Genomic DNA, 18,541 nt, shown 5'->3' on the forward strand with positions numbered 1-18,541 from the left:
AAAAAAACACAACCTGCAGATCTGGAATTAATCTGCAGGTTAACAGCATCGTTATGCTGCCCGGCGCCTGCACTTAGCCGAATGCTGAAGGGAGAAAATTAACTTTATCCCCGGCAGCATTTGGTTTCAGTCACGGGGGCATTCACTGCTCTGAATATATAGAACTGCAGCTGTAACCGCGCCCCTGACACCGACTGACACTGGCTCTGTATTAGGGCAGGCTGTAGGGTCGGGGGTCATGGCCGCAGTTCTGTATACTCAGAGCAGTGACTGAACCCGCGCCGGCGCCGCCCCCTTAGCTGAAACCGGAATGCTGCGGGGGGACTAAAGTTCATTTTCTCCCAGCAGCGTTCAGCAAAGTGCAGGCTAATGTAAAGAAATTCATATTTAACATGTGCACGTGGCCTAAAGGAGTTTTCTGAGCAGGAAACAAAAAAAAAAATAAAAAAATCTGCCGTCAGTCACTTCATGTGACCTGGTCCCTCACAGCACCTATGCGGAGAGCCCGAGTCCTCATGTCTCCAGATCACATAACCAACGGCCACCACAAAGCAACTACCCCAAGTGAATAAATCTAAAAAAATACAAAAACAAAAATAATCCTCACCTTCCACATGTTCTCAGACAGAGCAAAAGGTTGGAGGAGCCCCTCTTGCAGTCTCCTCCTGATATTTTACAAAACACCTGGGACAAGTGGGAGGCGTGCTGGTCCAAGCAAAAAAAAAAAAAAAAAAAAAAAAAAAAAAAAGAGGGTCCTATAATGCAATATGCCAGAACTGTAGATAAAAAGCCCCGGACCGCACATCCAAAAATCACACATTGATTTAATGATATTAGGCAAAAAGTTACAAAACTGAACATGAGGTTCTGAGTGTAATATTCTGATCAGACTGTGTGACGCTCACTGCCACGTCACAGCAAAACTAACAGTGGGTTGCTAGTCTTAAAGGTGCAGCGTCAGTGCACCGGAGGGGGGGGGGGGGGGGTGACCTGGAGCCTCACAACACTCATAGGCACAAAACCACAGCACCAACAGCAAGCGAATAGATAAAAAAAAAAAAAATAAAAAAAAACCACAGCGTCACCTCCCACATGTTCTCAGACTGAGCCGAGAGCAAATATAGACAGAAACACTTCTTAAAAAATGTCTAGCGGCATAAGAGCAGTGTGTGATTTTTGGATGTGCAGCCCATGTCTTTTTTTGTACAGTTCAGGCATATTGCACTACTGTCCCCTCCGGTTTTGCTTGGACCAGAGCTCCTCCCATTTGACCCAGAGGTTTTTAAATTAGCAGGAGACTGCAAGACGGGCGCCTCCTATTTTTTGCTCTCAGCTCAGTTTGAGAACATGTGGAAGGTGAGGTTATTTTTTTGTGCAGTGATGTGGCCTGGAGTCATGAGGACTGTGGGGCATGTGGCCCTGCACTTTTAAGACTAGTCGCTAAGAAGTTCACCGTGACGTGGCAGTGGGCGTCACACAGTCTGATCAGAATGTTACAGTAAAACCCTCATGTTCAGTTTTGCCTAGCAGCATTAGATCAATGTATGGTTTTTGGATGTGCGGTCCAGGGCTTTTTTTTCCCCTTTTACAGTTCTGGCACGCTCATGATTCCCCTATATTCACAGTATTATTCCCAACTTGTGCTTCAAATACACGAGATTTGTGACATTGCAGTCTACCAAAGCCACATAGTGACCATAGACTTTCTGTTTTACCTGGACAGCACACAGATGACACATTGATCATGTTTATTTTTTATTATTGGACACATTGATCTGGATGTGTGCGTCTATCCATGACTCGAATTAAAAACAGACAGGCCTCCGTTTTTGAGTTGTTTTTTTTTTTTGTCGGACGCTTTGTCTGCAAACTAACAAGGACAAGGGAACAGCCCCACAGATGACGGGTACATGGTCCAACGTGAAAAACGTGGTTCATGAAACATGAATGTGTTAATGGGGCCCTTGTGCAGTCTTCCATACAAAAGGTTTCTTACAATGGCTTCCAAAAAATAAAAAAGCCCCCCCAATAAGTGCCCGGCCGTTTTTCCCTTGCACCAGTAGTTAGAAGACTACCTCGATGTTGGGTGCCATGCAAGCTGTTGTAGGAAATGTTTTTACACCGACCCTCATTAAAATCTCTCATGGAACAAACGCACAGGATACTTTTATTTTAACATCATAGAAGTAAACGGTCCGGTGCAATTCTTGTATTAGAACCCAGCATGGAGATGGTGCAGTAATTGACAGATCAGATATATAGATTAGTAAATGTGCAGCAATCTATAGTGTTACTGTAAGTAAAGGCTTTCTGCTATAAAGCAATCCGCTGCCATTGCCTCCCGAGCTCTGTCCTTTGTGGCTCCTCTCCCCCGCCCTCGCAGATATGATTTGTATTCCTAGCATACTGACACCAAAGCCATAATTCAATTAGTTGGAGAGGAAAGGATCCCCCAGGAGCAGCATTCTCCTGGCCCAAATCGCTGCATCGCTCTGGCAGATGACAGGAGGGCGAGTGTTTGTGTGCAGAGCCGGCTCGGAGAAAGCTGGCGGTGACGGGGTCTTCCTGGTGGAAGGAGACAGTCCCACTTACCCGCTTAGGTTTTTACTTGTCCCATAGGGAAGGAAGGAAATGATGTGCATAGAGCCGAGATGGGCAGTTAACAAAACACAGAGAGACAACTTACTCCCACTGCAACCATAACATATTAATTCACAAACTGCTCCCCTGGGCTCCAAGAGTGAAGTATCCGACTCTGCAGAGGAGGGGGCCGCGCACCAGCAGAGGAGGGGGCCGTGCACCAGCAGATGGCTCAATGTCTTGTGGGATCATTTTCCAGATTAAAGAGCATTGTGATCAGAGCGGTGTCACCTCCTCGCTGCTCTCAGAACTGGCACAATATAAATATAAGGTTCCCATTACCCACCGTGCACGGACAAGGGTTTGGGTTTTAACAGGACCCGACAACTCTCCTGAGTTACTAATTTCTTATATTCCCTTTTAAATTAACAATTCTGGGACATTTGTTTTCGGAGATCTCGGCATTGCACTGTTCCTCTGTAATCACTCCTGGCAATATATTAAATGAATTAATTTACAATGTGGTGTAACCAATCCACTACATGACCTACAGCCCGTCACCACTAAATGGGCAGTGTCAGAGTGCACGTGCACACGCCGCCCCCTTACTGGTAACGCCTACTTGTCAATTTAGTCATAAAGGTCTAGGAGGAATAACAGAGGAACAGTGAACTGTAAGAAAACACGCTCCAGAATTAGGATTTCATGCGCAATATGGTAAAATGGACAAACACGGGGAGGGGGCGACAGGTGGTCTTATAAATAGACCATATTTTGGAGACTGCACTCTATCTATTCTATGGGCCAATACCGTCGAGCTTGTTTCTTAAAATATTAGCAAGGCATTATTACATATGTGAGACATGTAGTGGAGTATTAAGAACATTTCCACCTATGTTATGACCAAGAATCATATTGGCCTGAAACGCGTTACATGGAGATCCTCTGTCTTCGTTGTATATTATGATCCATGATTTTAAAACTAAATAATCATGTGTTTCTGTGATCACTGATGGGTCAGAGCTTTGCCGTACAATAGTCAATACAGGGTGAGCCGACAACTCTCAGTTCTCTGTGAAGGTCCTAGCACAAGTCTATCCCCGTATGTCATAACCCTCACTCCTGGGCTGCAGATTCGGTTCCTGTGCTCTGCATAAAAAAAAAAATTTTTCTAGCACTTGTCAGACGGCCATCTGCTGTATTACTGGGGTATCAGTCTAATCAGCACATTACAGGGGACCCATCACTATGAATATGCAGTCCAATCTGCGGCACCATGTTATAGAGCAGGGGGAGCAGAGTGATATATAGTTTTGTGAGAAAAAAAACCCACAAACATTCAGACTAACCCGTGTTTTCATTATGTAATGCTGCACTTTCTGGGATCTTTGGTCCGGAGGGCGGTCGCATCAGTGACTGACAGCGCAACCAGCAGGCACACTTATACAGAGGATACAATATGGGCCTAGTATGGCAGGACACAGTGTGGCTGAGCCTGTCCAGCCAATAAGCCAATACCCGGTAGGATAACAAGTGTGTGTCGCGGCCGGACTGGAGTTAACAGATGCACAAAATTCTTTAAATGGAGCCTGACCGGTGATGCATGCTGCCCGATCTCAGCCACACCGCTGCGGCGTTTCAGAGAAAAAAACACTTTCAATAGCGACTGTAGACCAGGCCACATGGGTGACTAGCTGTACAGGCGGGTCCTCGGCGGCTTCTCCTTGCCTGCTTACATGCATGGATAAGGCTGGGGTCACACATTGTGCATTTGGTGCAGATTTTTTGAACATATATACTCACAGCCTTTCCCAGTACACGCAAAGCGGGCGAGCTCTAACTCAATCTCATCCACATACTTCTAGATGTGAGTGTAGGCTGCTCTGTGGTCTGCGGCTACACCGCAGGGAGGATTTCACTATGCAAGCAGCAGGATAGCCAGTGATTGGCTGCTGTGGTCAGGTGACTTCCACAGGGCATCATCTGTGATGTCAGCAAAGATGAGCTACTGAAGTCACCTGACCACGAGAGCCAATCACAGGCAACAGCATTCATGAAGCTGGGGACATCTCCGCCCAGAGTGCCAGGCAGCGCCCCAGAGTGCCAGGCAGCGCCCCAGAGTGCCAGGCAGCGCCCCAGAGTGCATTTCAATTTTGCCAAGTCAATCTGTTTAAATGCAGAAATGCTGAAGATTTTATTGCAGAAATGTATTCATAATGACGTCAGCCTTATTGTTCTTATTTATAAAAAAAAAATTTTAAAAAAAGAAAAAGGTGTGTTTTTACCTGTTTTATTTGCACGTACATGTTTCTGCAGCAACCAGCTAAGATCCTTTATATTGTTGTGCATCATCTGTATTGTTTTCCTTCATGAAGTGTAAAAAAAATATTTATCTGTTTAAATAAGACTGCAAAGTGCATGTGCGTGCGTCAACTTTGCACATAGTCTTATTCAAAAATCTTTTTTTGCGTGTACAGCTCCTAGGCAGAGCTGTGTGTCTCCATGGTAACAGGCTGCCATCACGCGCTCTATAGTTGGCTCCTGCATATTCCCTGCCATCTGGGTCTTGCCAATATACATTGGTCAGATTAGCAAAAACATAAGTGCAACGTCACACAATAATTTGGTTATAGTTGTTACCATGGATACATATAGTCCGCTATGGGAGCTGAAAACCTAAAAAAAAAATCTCTACTTTAGACAATTTACATATTGATATATTTTTTTTAATTTTAGATGCATTCAAAGATTATTAAGAAAAAAAAAAAAAAAAAAAGTCTTCACAAGCGGGCGAAGAACGAGGGAAAAAATGTTCGCGGCTTCACTTCTTTTCAGAAATCCACGTCTGCTACCAATCTGCCTCATGTGAATATACCTTAAAAAGGGGCAGTGTCACCCCTCTAGGAGCCATTAAGCCGTCGTAGAGGCTAAACAATGAGAAATTTCACAAACACCGACAGAAAACAACCCAAAATACTTGTCAGCAGCAGCCGCAATGGCTACCCCACTCTTTCCAACCACTGACACTGTAACTAAGGCTTAATGGGATCTGTAATGTCCGTCCTGCTTCCAAGCCCCCTGTGACGTCACACTGCATCGTCCTCCTCCTCTCTAGAGAAGGTTAATCAGTGATTGCATGTAATGACTTTTTAATCACTTTGACAATCCAGCTATAGAGTAATCCCCTATTCTATTGGGCAGCAGGAAGTCAGCCATTGTTGCGCTATATCCATCTGTACACACTATATACTGCATGGTGCACAGCGCTGGTAAGGCCGGATATAGGCCACATCTGCAGCACCATGGCCGAGGCCACACTCATCGGATGGTGAGGTGTATACTGGATCACGGTCCGGGCACCTTCCCAATAAGAAGCAAGCCTCTGGTCACACCATACTGTCATCTATAGCAGGACGGCAATGTGCGATAATAAGGCCAGACACTGGTAGGACGCAGTTAACTATATTACCAAGTATTTCTTCTGGCAGGAGGGATTGAACACACAAAAACAACAAATTTTATAAAAAAAACAAAAAACAAACATCCCCCCCCAACAACGAATGTCAATGGCAGAGACCCAAATATATGGCGAGAGGTATATATAGAAGAATGGAGTACAATTATATACTTATTTTTGTGGAGCCATAAAAAAAAAATATAGGTTGGTATTTGTATTTATTTTTGCACATCTTAGGCCAAAAAGCATGACATGAAAAGTAGACAAATATAGAGTGAAAACACATACAATGTCAAGCCCTGGGGTCAGGCAACCTGTCACTATAACTGGTGTGTTCAACTCCGAACAGAGAATGCTGAGAGTTGTAGTCCTGCAACAACGGAAGTGCCGAATGGGGCAGATCCTTGGTCTAAACATGTCAGCAGCGGAGCCAAAGCACTGGCCGCTGTATAGTCGGACCCTACAGGTACCAGCCAGACAAATTTTTACAAAAATGGCAACGCGATCCATCACTATAAGATCAGGTAACTTAACATTTCTAAGTAGCAACTACTCCCATCAGCTGCTGAAAAGCCAATTGTAAAATGCTTAGAATATCCTCAGGACATGAGCAATATGATTCTCGCTGCTCCGGGCTAGTGGCCAGTAGGTTCTCTTTTGCAGCCACTCAGGAGAATGCTACGCTTACTAGACCCCCCGACCCCTGATGTCATGATATCCTAGGGCCTAGTAAGCACCAGAGATACCAAGCACAAAGGTTATATTCAGCTGCTACATAGGACTGGACGATGGACCAGGGCAACGAGAATCTAATCGCTCATTTCTAGTCATCCACTGGGGGGGATTTAACACCCAAAATGTCACAATAAAGGGGCCGATCTTCAATACCAGACACTCACCTTTATAGACAAGGAAGCATCACAGCCCCTCTATTCTACAGAACGGAAGGAAGCCAGGGTATCAGACCCCCAATCATCAACCATAAGAGGCCATATATACAGTACTAGTTCTCATGAAATAAGTGATGGAAAACAGATGCATCTTGGAATGAAACAGAAGTCAAACTAAAGATCCCATCCCAAATTTATTAAGATAAAATAAGAAAATTTGAAAGAAAAAACACAAAAAGTGTGCTGCTGCCCCCTGCTGGTCAGTTGTCTGATGAACATATTTGGAGATTACCTTTATAACCAGTAGTTTTTCCAATACACTGCAAATAATCCCCCCCACCGGTGTACACCAATGACAGCTACAAGATGTGACTCCTATTTGTCAGCTAACATATTTGTTACATACCAGGAGATACACAAGTTTATGACTTTGCCTTGTGCTGCAGCACCACTCAGTGGACAGAGGTGGTATTGCAAATACAGAAATAAGTCGGGATGATCTCAGAGCTGGATTAATGGGAAAGCTTCCTATAAAGTGGCAAAAGGTTAATACAAGAGAATTCAAAACCACTTTACACAGGCACAAGGCTTTCCTGAAGATAAAAAAGGCCAAAGAGCAGGAGGACCTGAGATCGGCCTACACTGGGGCTTTTGTTTTAGGTGTTGAACAGGCCGCTCGGATCTCTTTTAAAATGTACATTAATAAATCCTGAGATATTCCACGGACTTACAATAAAGCCAGTCAGGGATGGTGTATTTTTATGGAGCAATGCTATATAGATAGGAACCCCAGACTGAACCACACACACTTGTATATTGTACACAGCTTTTGTTAGGCTGCAGGTCCATGTTATGCGTCATTCTCCATTTACACGACCATGCCAGCAAACCATGGCCTGGCGGGTGATCTCCACAAGACAATTAGAGTTTGAAGTGATTTATATTAATTTTTACAGGCATTTGTATTATTAGAGTATGCAAAAAACTTCATTAAAAACTTAAAGGGAATCTGGCAGCAGGTTTTTGCTATGTAATCTGAAACCAGCATGATGTAGAGACAGAGATCCTGATTCCAGCAATGTGTTCCTTACTGGGCTTTTGTCACTTTGATAAAAATCACAGTTTTCTCTGCTGCAGCTGTAGCAGAGCTCAGAATGCTGAGCTGTGTATAACCCTGTCCACACCACTGATTAGCTGCTTTCTGTCCATGTACAGTATACACAGAGCTGCCAATCAGTATAAGGGCGGGGTTGGACCAAGAGGCACAAGACACCTAGTCCTGCAGTGATAATCTTCCTGCTGATAAAACACTGATTTTATTAAAAAAAAACAACACAGCCCATTAAGTGATTCATCACTGGAACTAGGCTCTCAGCCCCTACATCATGTTGCTCTCAGATTACATAGCAAAATAACCTGCTGACAAATTCCCTTGAAACTGCTTCCTGACATCCACAGTACATGTACCCTTGTTTCAGCTAAGATCTACATCTGCAGGTGGAGTGGAGATCCACCCGTGACTGACAGTGGCATTTGACAGGTTAGCAATCTGCCAGCGGAATTAACAGCGCATCATTTTAAGCATCCATAGTCTGCCCCATTACCACACCAATGAGTTGCTATTGCAGCCGGGGGTGTGTTGTGGAAGACCTCAGATGTCCGCCATCACAGGGCTACATTGTAACCCAGCCTGTGGCTGAGCTTCAAAAGGAGACTGATTTTTATTATGTGCAGCAATACTGTGGTTAAATGATCAGAGGTTAAAGTCCCCTGAGGGGACTAAGAATAACACCAAAAAATGAAAAGAAATAATAATAATAATAATAATAATAATAATAATAATAATAAACCTCCCTTTTTCCCCCATTAAAAATAAAGATAAATTAAAAAGAAAAAAAAAATACATATTTGGTATCGTCATGATCATAAAACTCCAATCTATCAAAATATAAAATTTAATTAACCAGATCAGGTTCCCAGCAAAAACTTGCAGTAAGTTGCGATCAAAACTATGTTATCAACGCCAAAATAGTATCAATAAAAATGTTGGCTCGTCCTGGGAAAAAAAAAAAAAAGTCCTCACAGCTCCATTGACCAGAAAATGAAAAGAATAATAAAATTATGGCTCAAAGTAAAAAAGAAAAATCAGAAATTGGCCTCATCAGGAAGTGTTTAATAATCAACCGACCACTTTAAGTGGGTCTGACACCCTCTGGTTCGGCTATGTGCACAGAACATTTTGTTTCAAGTTTCCACCTCAAAAAGTGTTATAAAAAGTTACCATAAAGCAGAGCAAAGTAAGAACGACCCCCTCATAGCGGTGAACACCTTCACTTTTTCGTTACTTCTCTTTTAACCATTTCAGGATTCGAAAACTCAAGTTGTTACAATTAGTAACATCTTCATTCTACACAGCTTCTTTCGGATGGCGCCTGCCCCTTGCAGCTAAAGCACAGAGAAAAGACGGGATGGAGCCGCTACAAAAATAACGACTAAATCCGCTTCAGGAAAAAGCTGTCTGCGTTTATAATGAAGCAGCTTCACCTCGGAGGCTTCGGTGTCAGGACTGTGACGGCGTGGACCCTCTGTGCAACTCTGGTCACACGCTGACCCACACACTGGCCATACAATGGCTGCTAATGAGATGCAGCCCAATGACCGGCTCTGGGCTTCTCCTTACAGAATCCATGACCGAGTCTGTGTAGCCAGGCAGAGTAGTAAGAGACGATGCTACTGAGCCCATCAGGGTGCCTGGTAGATGGACTACTATTCCCAGCATGCAAATCACCCCAGCAAAAGCCGAGCAGGTACTCAGCTAGCAAGGAATGCTGGGAGATTTCAGCTCTAAAGGCCTGCAGAAAGCAGTGCTGGACGGGGTAACTCAGGACCCGCACAGGATAAATACAATAAAAGTATTTACAGACAGCACAAGATTAGAAAACCTATGGATGGGGGTGGTGCTGTTTTTGGAAGAGGCTTTCAGAGGTTGTCTGTTATCGCAGCTCAGCTCAGTTCATTTCTAGGGGGTGGAGATGCAGTACCAGATACAACCTGTGCACAGATGTGGCGCTGCTTAAAATAAAAACTGTAGCCATATTTGTCTAATTCCTGACAACCCAGGGGGCATGCCGAGGTCACAGCCAAGAGGCAGGAGAAGCGGCCTCCATACAAGAGATGCAGTCGCCGTAAGAACACAGTCCCTTATGCCCAAGGCTGCCGTATTTGAGGTGTGCAAGTGCCCAGCTCAGACACTTACACACCCCCCAAATAAAAATGGCAGCCCCCAGTGGCTGAAATAAAATAAAAAAAAAAAATAAAAAAAATTTAAGTAGTCCATTTAATTTTGTATTAAAAATAACTGATTATATAGTCAATAATTATGAATACAAAAAAATTAATAATCACAGCACCTTCCCTTTAAGGCTGTGTGCCCACATTGCGTATTACAAGCGTATATGCTGCGGAATTTCCTATATGCTGCAGAATTTCCGCAGCGTAAACGCTTGTAAAACGCATGTATATCCGCACCCCATGGTCCCCAATGGCATTCCGCAATGTCAATGCCCATGCTGCGGATTTTTCCGCAGCGTATATGCTGTGGTCAAAAATCCGCAGCATGTTCATTAATTTTGCGTTTCCGCATGCGGAATCAATGTGCGGATGGTACCCAAGTCTGGAGGAGAGGAGACTCTCATCCAGACCTGGGTACCAAAGAACCTGTAAAAAAAAAGAATAAAATAAAGTTTATACTTATCTTCTGATGTTTTCCCTCCGTCGCGCTGTTGTGTGAAGGACCTGCCACGTCATTGAGTCATGTGACCCATCACATGACTCAATGACGTCACCGAAGGTCCTGCACACAACAGCGTGAGCCGCTCAAGACTCCAGACGGGGCAGAGAATGCATCAGAAGGTGAGTATAAACTTTATTTTTTTATTTTTTACCATTCTGATTCTTTTTTTTTTTTTTTAACTATTACTTGGTCACACTATATAAATCCATGCTGGTTGCATGGATTTATATAGTGTGAACAAGTTGTCAAGCACTTTCCAAGTGATGCTTAAATCACTTGGAGAAGTGCTTGATAACCGCATGCGGAAATGCATGCAAAGACGCCTCACAAACGCTTCTACCTGGCGGGAAAACCGCATGTAAAATCCGCATGCGATTTTCCCGCCAGGGAGAAGAGTAAAAAATACGTTTCAGTTCCGCAACGTGGGCACATAGCCTAATTGAACTCTGCAAGTGAGATACATTGTGGCTGTAATATAAGGAGACACTCTAACCCAGCGTCAGGAGAAGGGACGGCTGCTGTCCTATTACTGAGGCCATGTGGGATGCAGGACCCATCACAACGCCTCTACATACTACACAGGTTATAGGGGACAGAAGTTGTGCAAGGACTGCCCCCTTCTGATCAAGGCCACAGAGGGTAACTACAGGCTACATGTAATCCCAAGGATTGTGCTCCAATTATACTCATACTGCACCTCTGGGATCCAGTCCGGATCGAGCTTTTTCACAGTTTCAATGTAATCTCGCATTGCCTGGTAACAGCTGTAATCACCCAAGGATTTCCACGCCTCCCTAAAAGAAAAGAAAAGTTAACATTTTAAAAAAAAAATAAAGTATTGGGTAAATTGTAGATAAAATAGGCAGGAATTGACCAAGTGTTCAGACTATGTATAATGCACAGTAGCCATCAGCTATGGGCTCCATGTTAAAGAGGAGCTCTCCCCAGTCACTGGCCGCATCGTGGCTGCAGAGCTGAAGAAAACAGATTTTAGTCTTCTCTCTGTTGTGGAGATAAAAGTTTGTAAAATTTTAGGTTAGAATTTATATTAAAGGAGGCGTTACCTGAGATTGTTCTTTATACTTTTACTCCTGTATGACCTTGACCAGTCATAAGCAGACAGCAAAGGGGGAGGAGAAAGAAAGGGGGAGAAAAAAATATATTTTTTCTCTTTCTCCCCCTTTGTTGCTGTCTGCTTATGACTGGTCAAGGTCATACAGGAGAAAAAGTACAAAGAACAATGTCGTGTAACACCTCCTTTAATATAAAGTCATACATACACCCAATAGTTTAGGACTGATTTTCTCTGGTGAAAAAACATTTCTGCTACATTCCCATGATGAGCTTTTGATATTGCAGATTTTCTGCACCAATTGTGTAAATTAGGTTGTGTTTTGTAGTGCGTTTTTTTCTACATGCGTTTGATGCTGCAATGCTGCTTTGTTTTTGATACTTCATCGAATTTGTCTTTGATAAAAGTATTCATATAGGCATGTGCGGATTACAATGTTTTTGAATGGATTCTGCAAAAAAACAAACAAACACGCACTACAAAACACGTCCAATATTTTTTATCTGCAGATTTTCCACACCTAATTCAAGTCTTTGGGGACAATCCGCACATTGCTTTTTGCTCAGCATAAACTGACTTGTGCAGTGAGTTTCACAGTCTACATGAGATTTCTGTAAATCCCTTCCACTTAACCGGAACTGAAACGCTGCGTTTTTGCTGCATCAAAAACGCAGTTTCAAAGACTCATTGTGGGCATACAGCCTAAATGACAGACAGCCCTGCTCTCAGACATTAGAGCTGAGAGTGCTGTGAAAGGAGAGCTGGAAAGAGTTTGTAATGAGAAAAGCTCAGCTGTGCTGCCCACACTGACTGCCATGAGGTGAAAGCTGAGAAGTGTTTGTAATCACACATTATCTTTTTTTTCCCCCATAAATTGATAATGTGCAGTTCGTGTTTCTTTTCAGAATGCCTCTGTATAAAATAGTCAAGCAGATTGCGCCATTGTAGATCAAAACACCAGAAGTACACCCTTTTGGCCTCTGTCAGGTGAATGATGGCCTATGCCAGGGCTCGACAAACCCAGGCGCCTGGTCGCCAGTGGCGCCTAGAAAATGTTGTCTGGCGCCTAGAAAATGTTGCCTGGTGCTCACTGTCGGGGCCCTGGCCGCTTCCTCGGCACCTGTTCAGGGACACAGGCGCTGCTTGATTGCCGGCACTTCCCCCAGACATGGCCGCGCGCTGTCCGGCTGTGTCTGCTAGTAATGACACGGCAGGGTCGACGGCACTGCACCTTTAATTGTGCTTTTCGCTCCTGCCGCTTCATTACTAGCAGACACAGCCGCACAGCGCGCGGCCATGTCTGGGGGAGTGCCAGCAATCAAACACCGTCGGAGCGGAGGTCCTGCACAGATGGGCGGGAGGGGCCCGGACCCGACCGCAAGTGGGCCCCTCTGATGTTCCAGGGCGATGAAGTCTGTGACACGCCGGGGGCCCTGCACTGCCCCATACCCGAGGAGCTGCTGGACAGGACACTGGACCGGGGACAGGTGAGTGAGGCTTCCCCAATCCCCATATTAAAAATATTAGTAATGGGTCTGTGTGAGTGCATGTATGTGAATGTCAGTGTATATGACTGTGTACATGTGTCTGCGTACCACGCACGCACATGTGTCTGCGTACCGCGCGCGCACGCACGCACGCACATGTGTCTGCGTACCGCGCGCGCACGCACGCACGCACATGTGTCTGCGTACCGCGCGCGCGCACATGTGTCTGCGTACCGCGCGCGCGCACATGTGTCTGCGTACCGCGCGCGCGCACATGTGTCTGCGTACCGCGCGCGCGCACATGTGTCTGCGTACCGCGCGCGCGCACATGTGTCTGCGTACCGCGCGCGCGCACATGTGTCTGCGTACCGCGCGCGCGCACATGTGTCTGCGTACCGCGCGCGCGAACGCGCGCACATGTGTCTGCGTACCATGCGCGCGCACGCACGCACATGTGTCTGCGTACCGTGCGCGCGCACGCATATGTCTGCGTACCGTGCGCGCGCACGCACGCATATGTCTGCGTACCGTGCGCACGCACGCACGCATATGTCTGCGTACCGTGCGCGCGCACGCACGCATATGTCTGCGTACCGTGCGCACGCACGCATATGTCTGCGTACCGTGCGCGCGCACGCACGCATATGTCTGCGTAACGTGCGCACGCACGCATATGTCTGCGTACCGTGCGCACGCACGCATATGTCTGCGTACCGTGCGCACGCACGCACGCATATGTCTGCGTACCGTGCGCGCACGCACGCACGCATATGTCTGCGTACCGTGCGCGCACGCACGCACGCATATGTCTGCGTACCGTGCGCGCACGCACGCACATGTCTGCGTAACGTGCGCACGCACGCACGCATATGTCTGCGTACCGTGCGCACGCACGCACGCATATGTCTGCGTACCGTGCGCGCACGCACGCACGCATATGTCTGCGTACCGTGCGCGCACGCACGCACGCATATGTCTGCGTACCGTGCGCGCACGCACGCACGCATATGTCTGCGTACCGTGCGCGCACGCACGCACGCATATGTCTGCGTACCGTGCGCGCACGCACGCACGCATATGTCTGCGTACCGTGCGCGCACGCACGCACGCATATGTCTGCGTACCGTGCGCGCACGCACGCACGCATATGTCTGCGTACCGTGCGCGCACGCACGCACGCATATGTCTGCGTACCGTGCGCGCACGCACGCACGCATATGTCTGCGTACCGTGCGCGCACGCACGCACGCATATGTCTGCGTACCGTGCGCGCACGCACGCATATGTCTGCGTACCGTGCGCGCACGCACGCACGCATATGTCTGCGTACCGTGTGCGCACGCACGCATATGTCTGCGTACCATGCGCGCACGCACGCATATGTCTGCGTACCATGCGCGCACGCACGCATATGTCTGCGTACCATGCGCGCACGCACGCACGCATGCATATGTCTGCGTACCGTGCGCACGCACGCACGCATATGTCTGCGTACCGTGCGCGCACGCACGCACGCATATGTCTGCGTACCATGCGCACGCACGCATATGTCTGCGTACCATGCGCACGCACGCATATGTCTGCGTACCATGCGCACGCACGCATATGTCTGCGTACCATGCGCACGCACGCATATGTCTGCGTACCATGCGCGCGCACGCACGCATGCATATGTCTGCGTACCATGCGCGCGCACGCACGCATATGTCTGCGTACCATGCGCGCGCACGCACGCATATGTCTGCGTACCATGCGCGCGCACGCACGCATATGTCTGCGTACCATGCGCGCGCACGCACGCATATGTCTGCGTACCATGCGCGCGCACGCACGCATATGTCTGCGTACCATGCGCGCGCACGCACGCATATGTCTGCGTACCATGCGCGCGCACGCACGCATATGTCTGCGTACCATGCGCGCGCACGCACGCATATGTCTGCGTACCATGCGCGCGCACGCACGCATATGTCTGCGTACCATGCGCGCGCACGCATATGTCTGCGTACCATGCGCGCGCACGCATATGTCTGCGTACCATGCGCGCGCACGCATATGTCTGCGTACCATGCGTGCGCACGCATATGTCTGCGTACCATGCGCGCGCACGCACGCATATGTCTGCGTACCATGCGCGCGCACGCACGCATATGTCTGCGTACCATGCGCACGCACGCACGCATATGTCTGCGTACCATGCGCACGCACGCACGCATATGTCTGCGTACCATGCGCGCGCACGCACGCACGCATATGTCTGCGTACCATGCGCGCGCACGCACGCATATGTCTGCGTACCATGCGCGCGCACGCACGCATATGTCTGCGTACCATGCGCGCGCACGCACGCATATGTCTGCGTACCATGCGCGCGCACGCACGCATATGTCTGCGTACCATGCGCGCGCGCGCACGCACGCATATGTCTGCGTACCATGCGCGCGCGCGCACGCACGCATATGTCTGCGTACCATGCGCGCGCACGCACGCATATGTCTGCGTACCATGCGCGCGCACGCACGCATATGTCTGCGTACCATGCGCGCGCACGCACGCATATGTCTGCGTACCATGCGCGCGCACGCACGCATATGTCTGCGTACCATGCGCGCGCACGCATATGTCTGCGTACCATGCGCGCGCACGCATATGTCTGCGTACCATGTGTGCGCACGCATATGTCTGCGTATGTGAAGGATGAGGGGGCAGGCTGGGCCATGTGTAATAAATATATATATTTATTTATATATATTTATTTCTCCGCCGTATCTGTGCATCATGAATCGTGTATGTGTTAAAAGGGCCCACTGAGACTCTTTCGCCCGGGGCCCAGAAAAACCTGGAGCCGGCCCTGGGGGGGGGGAAGGATCGCTGTGGCCGGGGCCCGTTCTCAACTCCCGCTACCTGTGTAAGTACATACAAAGGCCGTGCTCCCCGGGGAGACGCCGTGTGTGAGGGGGTCTATATGTACAGTTTGTCAACAAAAAAAATTCTGGCTCCTAAATTTTTTGGCTGGCTCCTAGAGTCTGAACAACTTTGTCGACCCCTGGCCTATGCATAAAAGTTTAACATGCGTCAGGGACACTGCAGATATAGGCAGATGCATACATCTATTACACGTAGACTAATTAAATTCAGCTGTAACACTGGTTTTCTGGCCCTAATAACTTTCTAAAAAGTTTTACATCATGTCAAAGTGCATATACAAGGATATTAAACCATAATGCAGGCAATGTGCACATTCAAAAAGGAAATGTCCCGATTCCTATGCTCTAATAACCAAACAAACTGCCAATGCCCCCTCCCAAAAAAAGTGATTGATCAGCATTCTGCCAGCACTATAGGTGCTAGACTTTTTTTTTTTTTTTTCTCCCAGCATGCAATCTTCCTACTATTGTACAATAGCTTGACTCAAAAGCCTGCCCTCTCATGCCTTTTTGCAGATTGATGGGCAGGAAAGCAGGAGCAGAGATTCCCTCACTTTTTGTAATCCATCTTGGTGTCTCAGCTGCTACACAGACAGATTACATATTCGTCCGGCAGCAATTGCCGGTGTCTGTACATTACATAGCCAGAAGCTGCATGCTTGTTTGACCGACAGACATCTCTCCCGACTGTCCGATGTACACAAACAGGCACTGGTTTTCAATAGGGCGAGGAAAGAAAGCTGCTGCAGACTCCCATCAGCAGCTCATCTACACATAAATGAAAGGGACGGGTATCTAACTTTAAATTTTTGGGCTGAAATGGCAATTGGGTATATAAAAGAATGTAATTGCACCCAGGGCTGTGGAGTCAGTAAGCCAAACCACCGTCTCCGACTCAATTTCCATGACTCCGACTCCCTCATACACGACTCGTGTTTAAGTGATAAATTTACTGTAGCACAGATTCATCTCAGCTAAAAGTCTAGACCCTTAGATCAGGAATAGGACATTTCATAACTTTCCCAAATTCTTATGAAAAAATTATCCCCCACAAACTGCATTGAACTACTGTACCCAATTTATTATATATTTTAGGAGTCGGAGTCGGTCCATTTTATTCCGACTCCACAGCCGATTGCACTGAGTATTAGAGAAGCCCAAGTTTACAGACAAACCAGTGAACACAAACTAGAGAAGTCTGGAGAAAGTTTTCATTTTGAGACGGAGGTATACTTTAAAAAGGTCACAATCGATTATGAAGCCCCTGCTCCCCTCAGCCATAAAACACCACAATCTTCATGTAAATGACAAAACAGCTAGCTCCAGAATAACATTTATAGATCGTCCTTATAGAGCGCCACTTCAATAGCATCAAGGAATATTGGGAACAATGCAAAAATTACTAACAAAACAAATTAAATAGAGCATGTGAATGAAAACCTAACAACCTGAGATTAATTTGGCTTTTGGAAATTAATTAAATGGAAGCTATAATTCAGGGTGAATAAGCATTTCTCTTTCAAATGGACCTGTCACAATGAATTAACCTGACGGAATAGACTTACAAAAAAAGCAATGCTCATATTTCACTGGTGATTTGTTTCTGGGAAGGAATGTTTTTTTTTTGCCACATTAAAACCAATTCCCAAAACAAGCACGATGAAGCCATAATGTGTACGGGATCAGGGCTGAAGATCCTGGAGCAGAGACTAAACCTGGTGCTGGAGGAGAACCTTCTGGACTCTTCTCTACTGATGTCTATGAAAGTTTCATCTCTATTACATAACGTGGTTTCTACTTATAAATGGTGAGAAATGGATGTTTTCGGGCCAAGGTTTCAGTAAGCCATCAATATCAAGATTCTTATAAACGCTCGATTACAATATCTGTTCTCCCTTTTCCATTGTTAAGTGCATCTATTACATAGCGATTTTGGCCAGCCTGAAAGACGAATGACTAAAGATCACATATTGTTATTAAATCGCAGCATTAAGTTAGTGAGTAGAATCACATTGCAACCCACAAGCTGCATAATTAACAAAAAATACAAAACTATTTCGATTGCAACATGACCATATTCACTAACGCTACACTGCAAAGTACGATCCTTGGCCGTGCACCGTGCGTTAAAGTCATTGTTTAGCCCCAACCTAAAAATCAGTTTATTGGCTGCAGCTCCAGTTCTCTCAATGTAAAGCCCTCACTACAGAGTCCCATATAATGAGGAGCTGCGGACAATCTTAGTCCTTGCTGCAGACGATCCTCATCTTTGCTGATTGATAGCCTTATCCCTACCCTGTGCATATAGTTCTCAATGAGTGCAAGAGCAATCCTT

General features: G+C 46.6%; 1 protein-coding gene across 2 annotated transcripts in view; it reads right to left on the minus strand.

The window, feature by feature from the left end:
* Window positions 1-18,541, minus strand: part of ACBD6 (acyl-CoA binding domain containing 6) — a 107,283-nt gene that overhangs the window by 72,549 nt on the left and 16,193 nt on the right. For both annotated transcript variants that reach the window (XM_073643282.1, XM_073643283.1), the window contains exon 3: window positions 11,418-11,514. In XM_073643282.1, the coding sequence (XP_073499383.1) occupies window positions 11,418-11,514 (97 nt within the window). The remainder of the gene's footprint in view (window positions 1-11,417; window positions 11,515-18,541) is intronic.

The sequence above is a fragment of the Phyllobates terribilis genome, unplaced genomic scaffold (assembly GCF_046119375.1).
Source record: "Phyllobates terribilis strain yellow unplaced genomic scaffold, ASM4611937v1 Scaffold_8__6_contigs__length_399053987, whole genome shotgun sequence".
NCBI classification, from domain to species: domain Eukaryota; kingdom Metazoa; phylum Chordata; class Amphibia; order Anura; family Dendrobatidae; genus Phyllobates; species Phyllobates terribilis.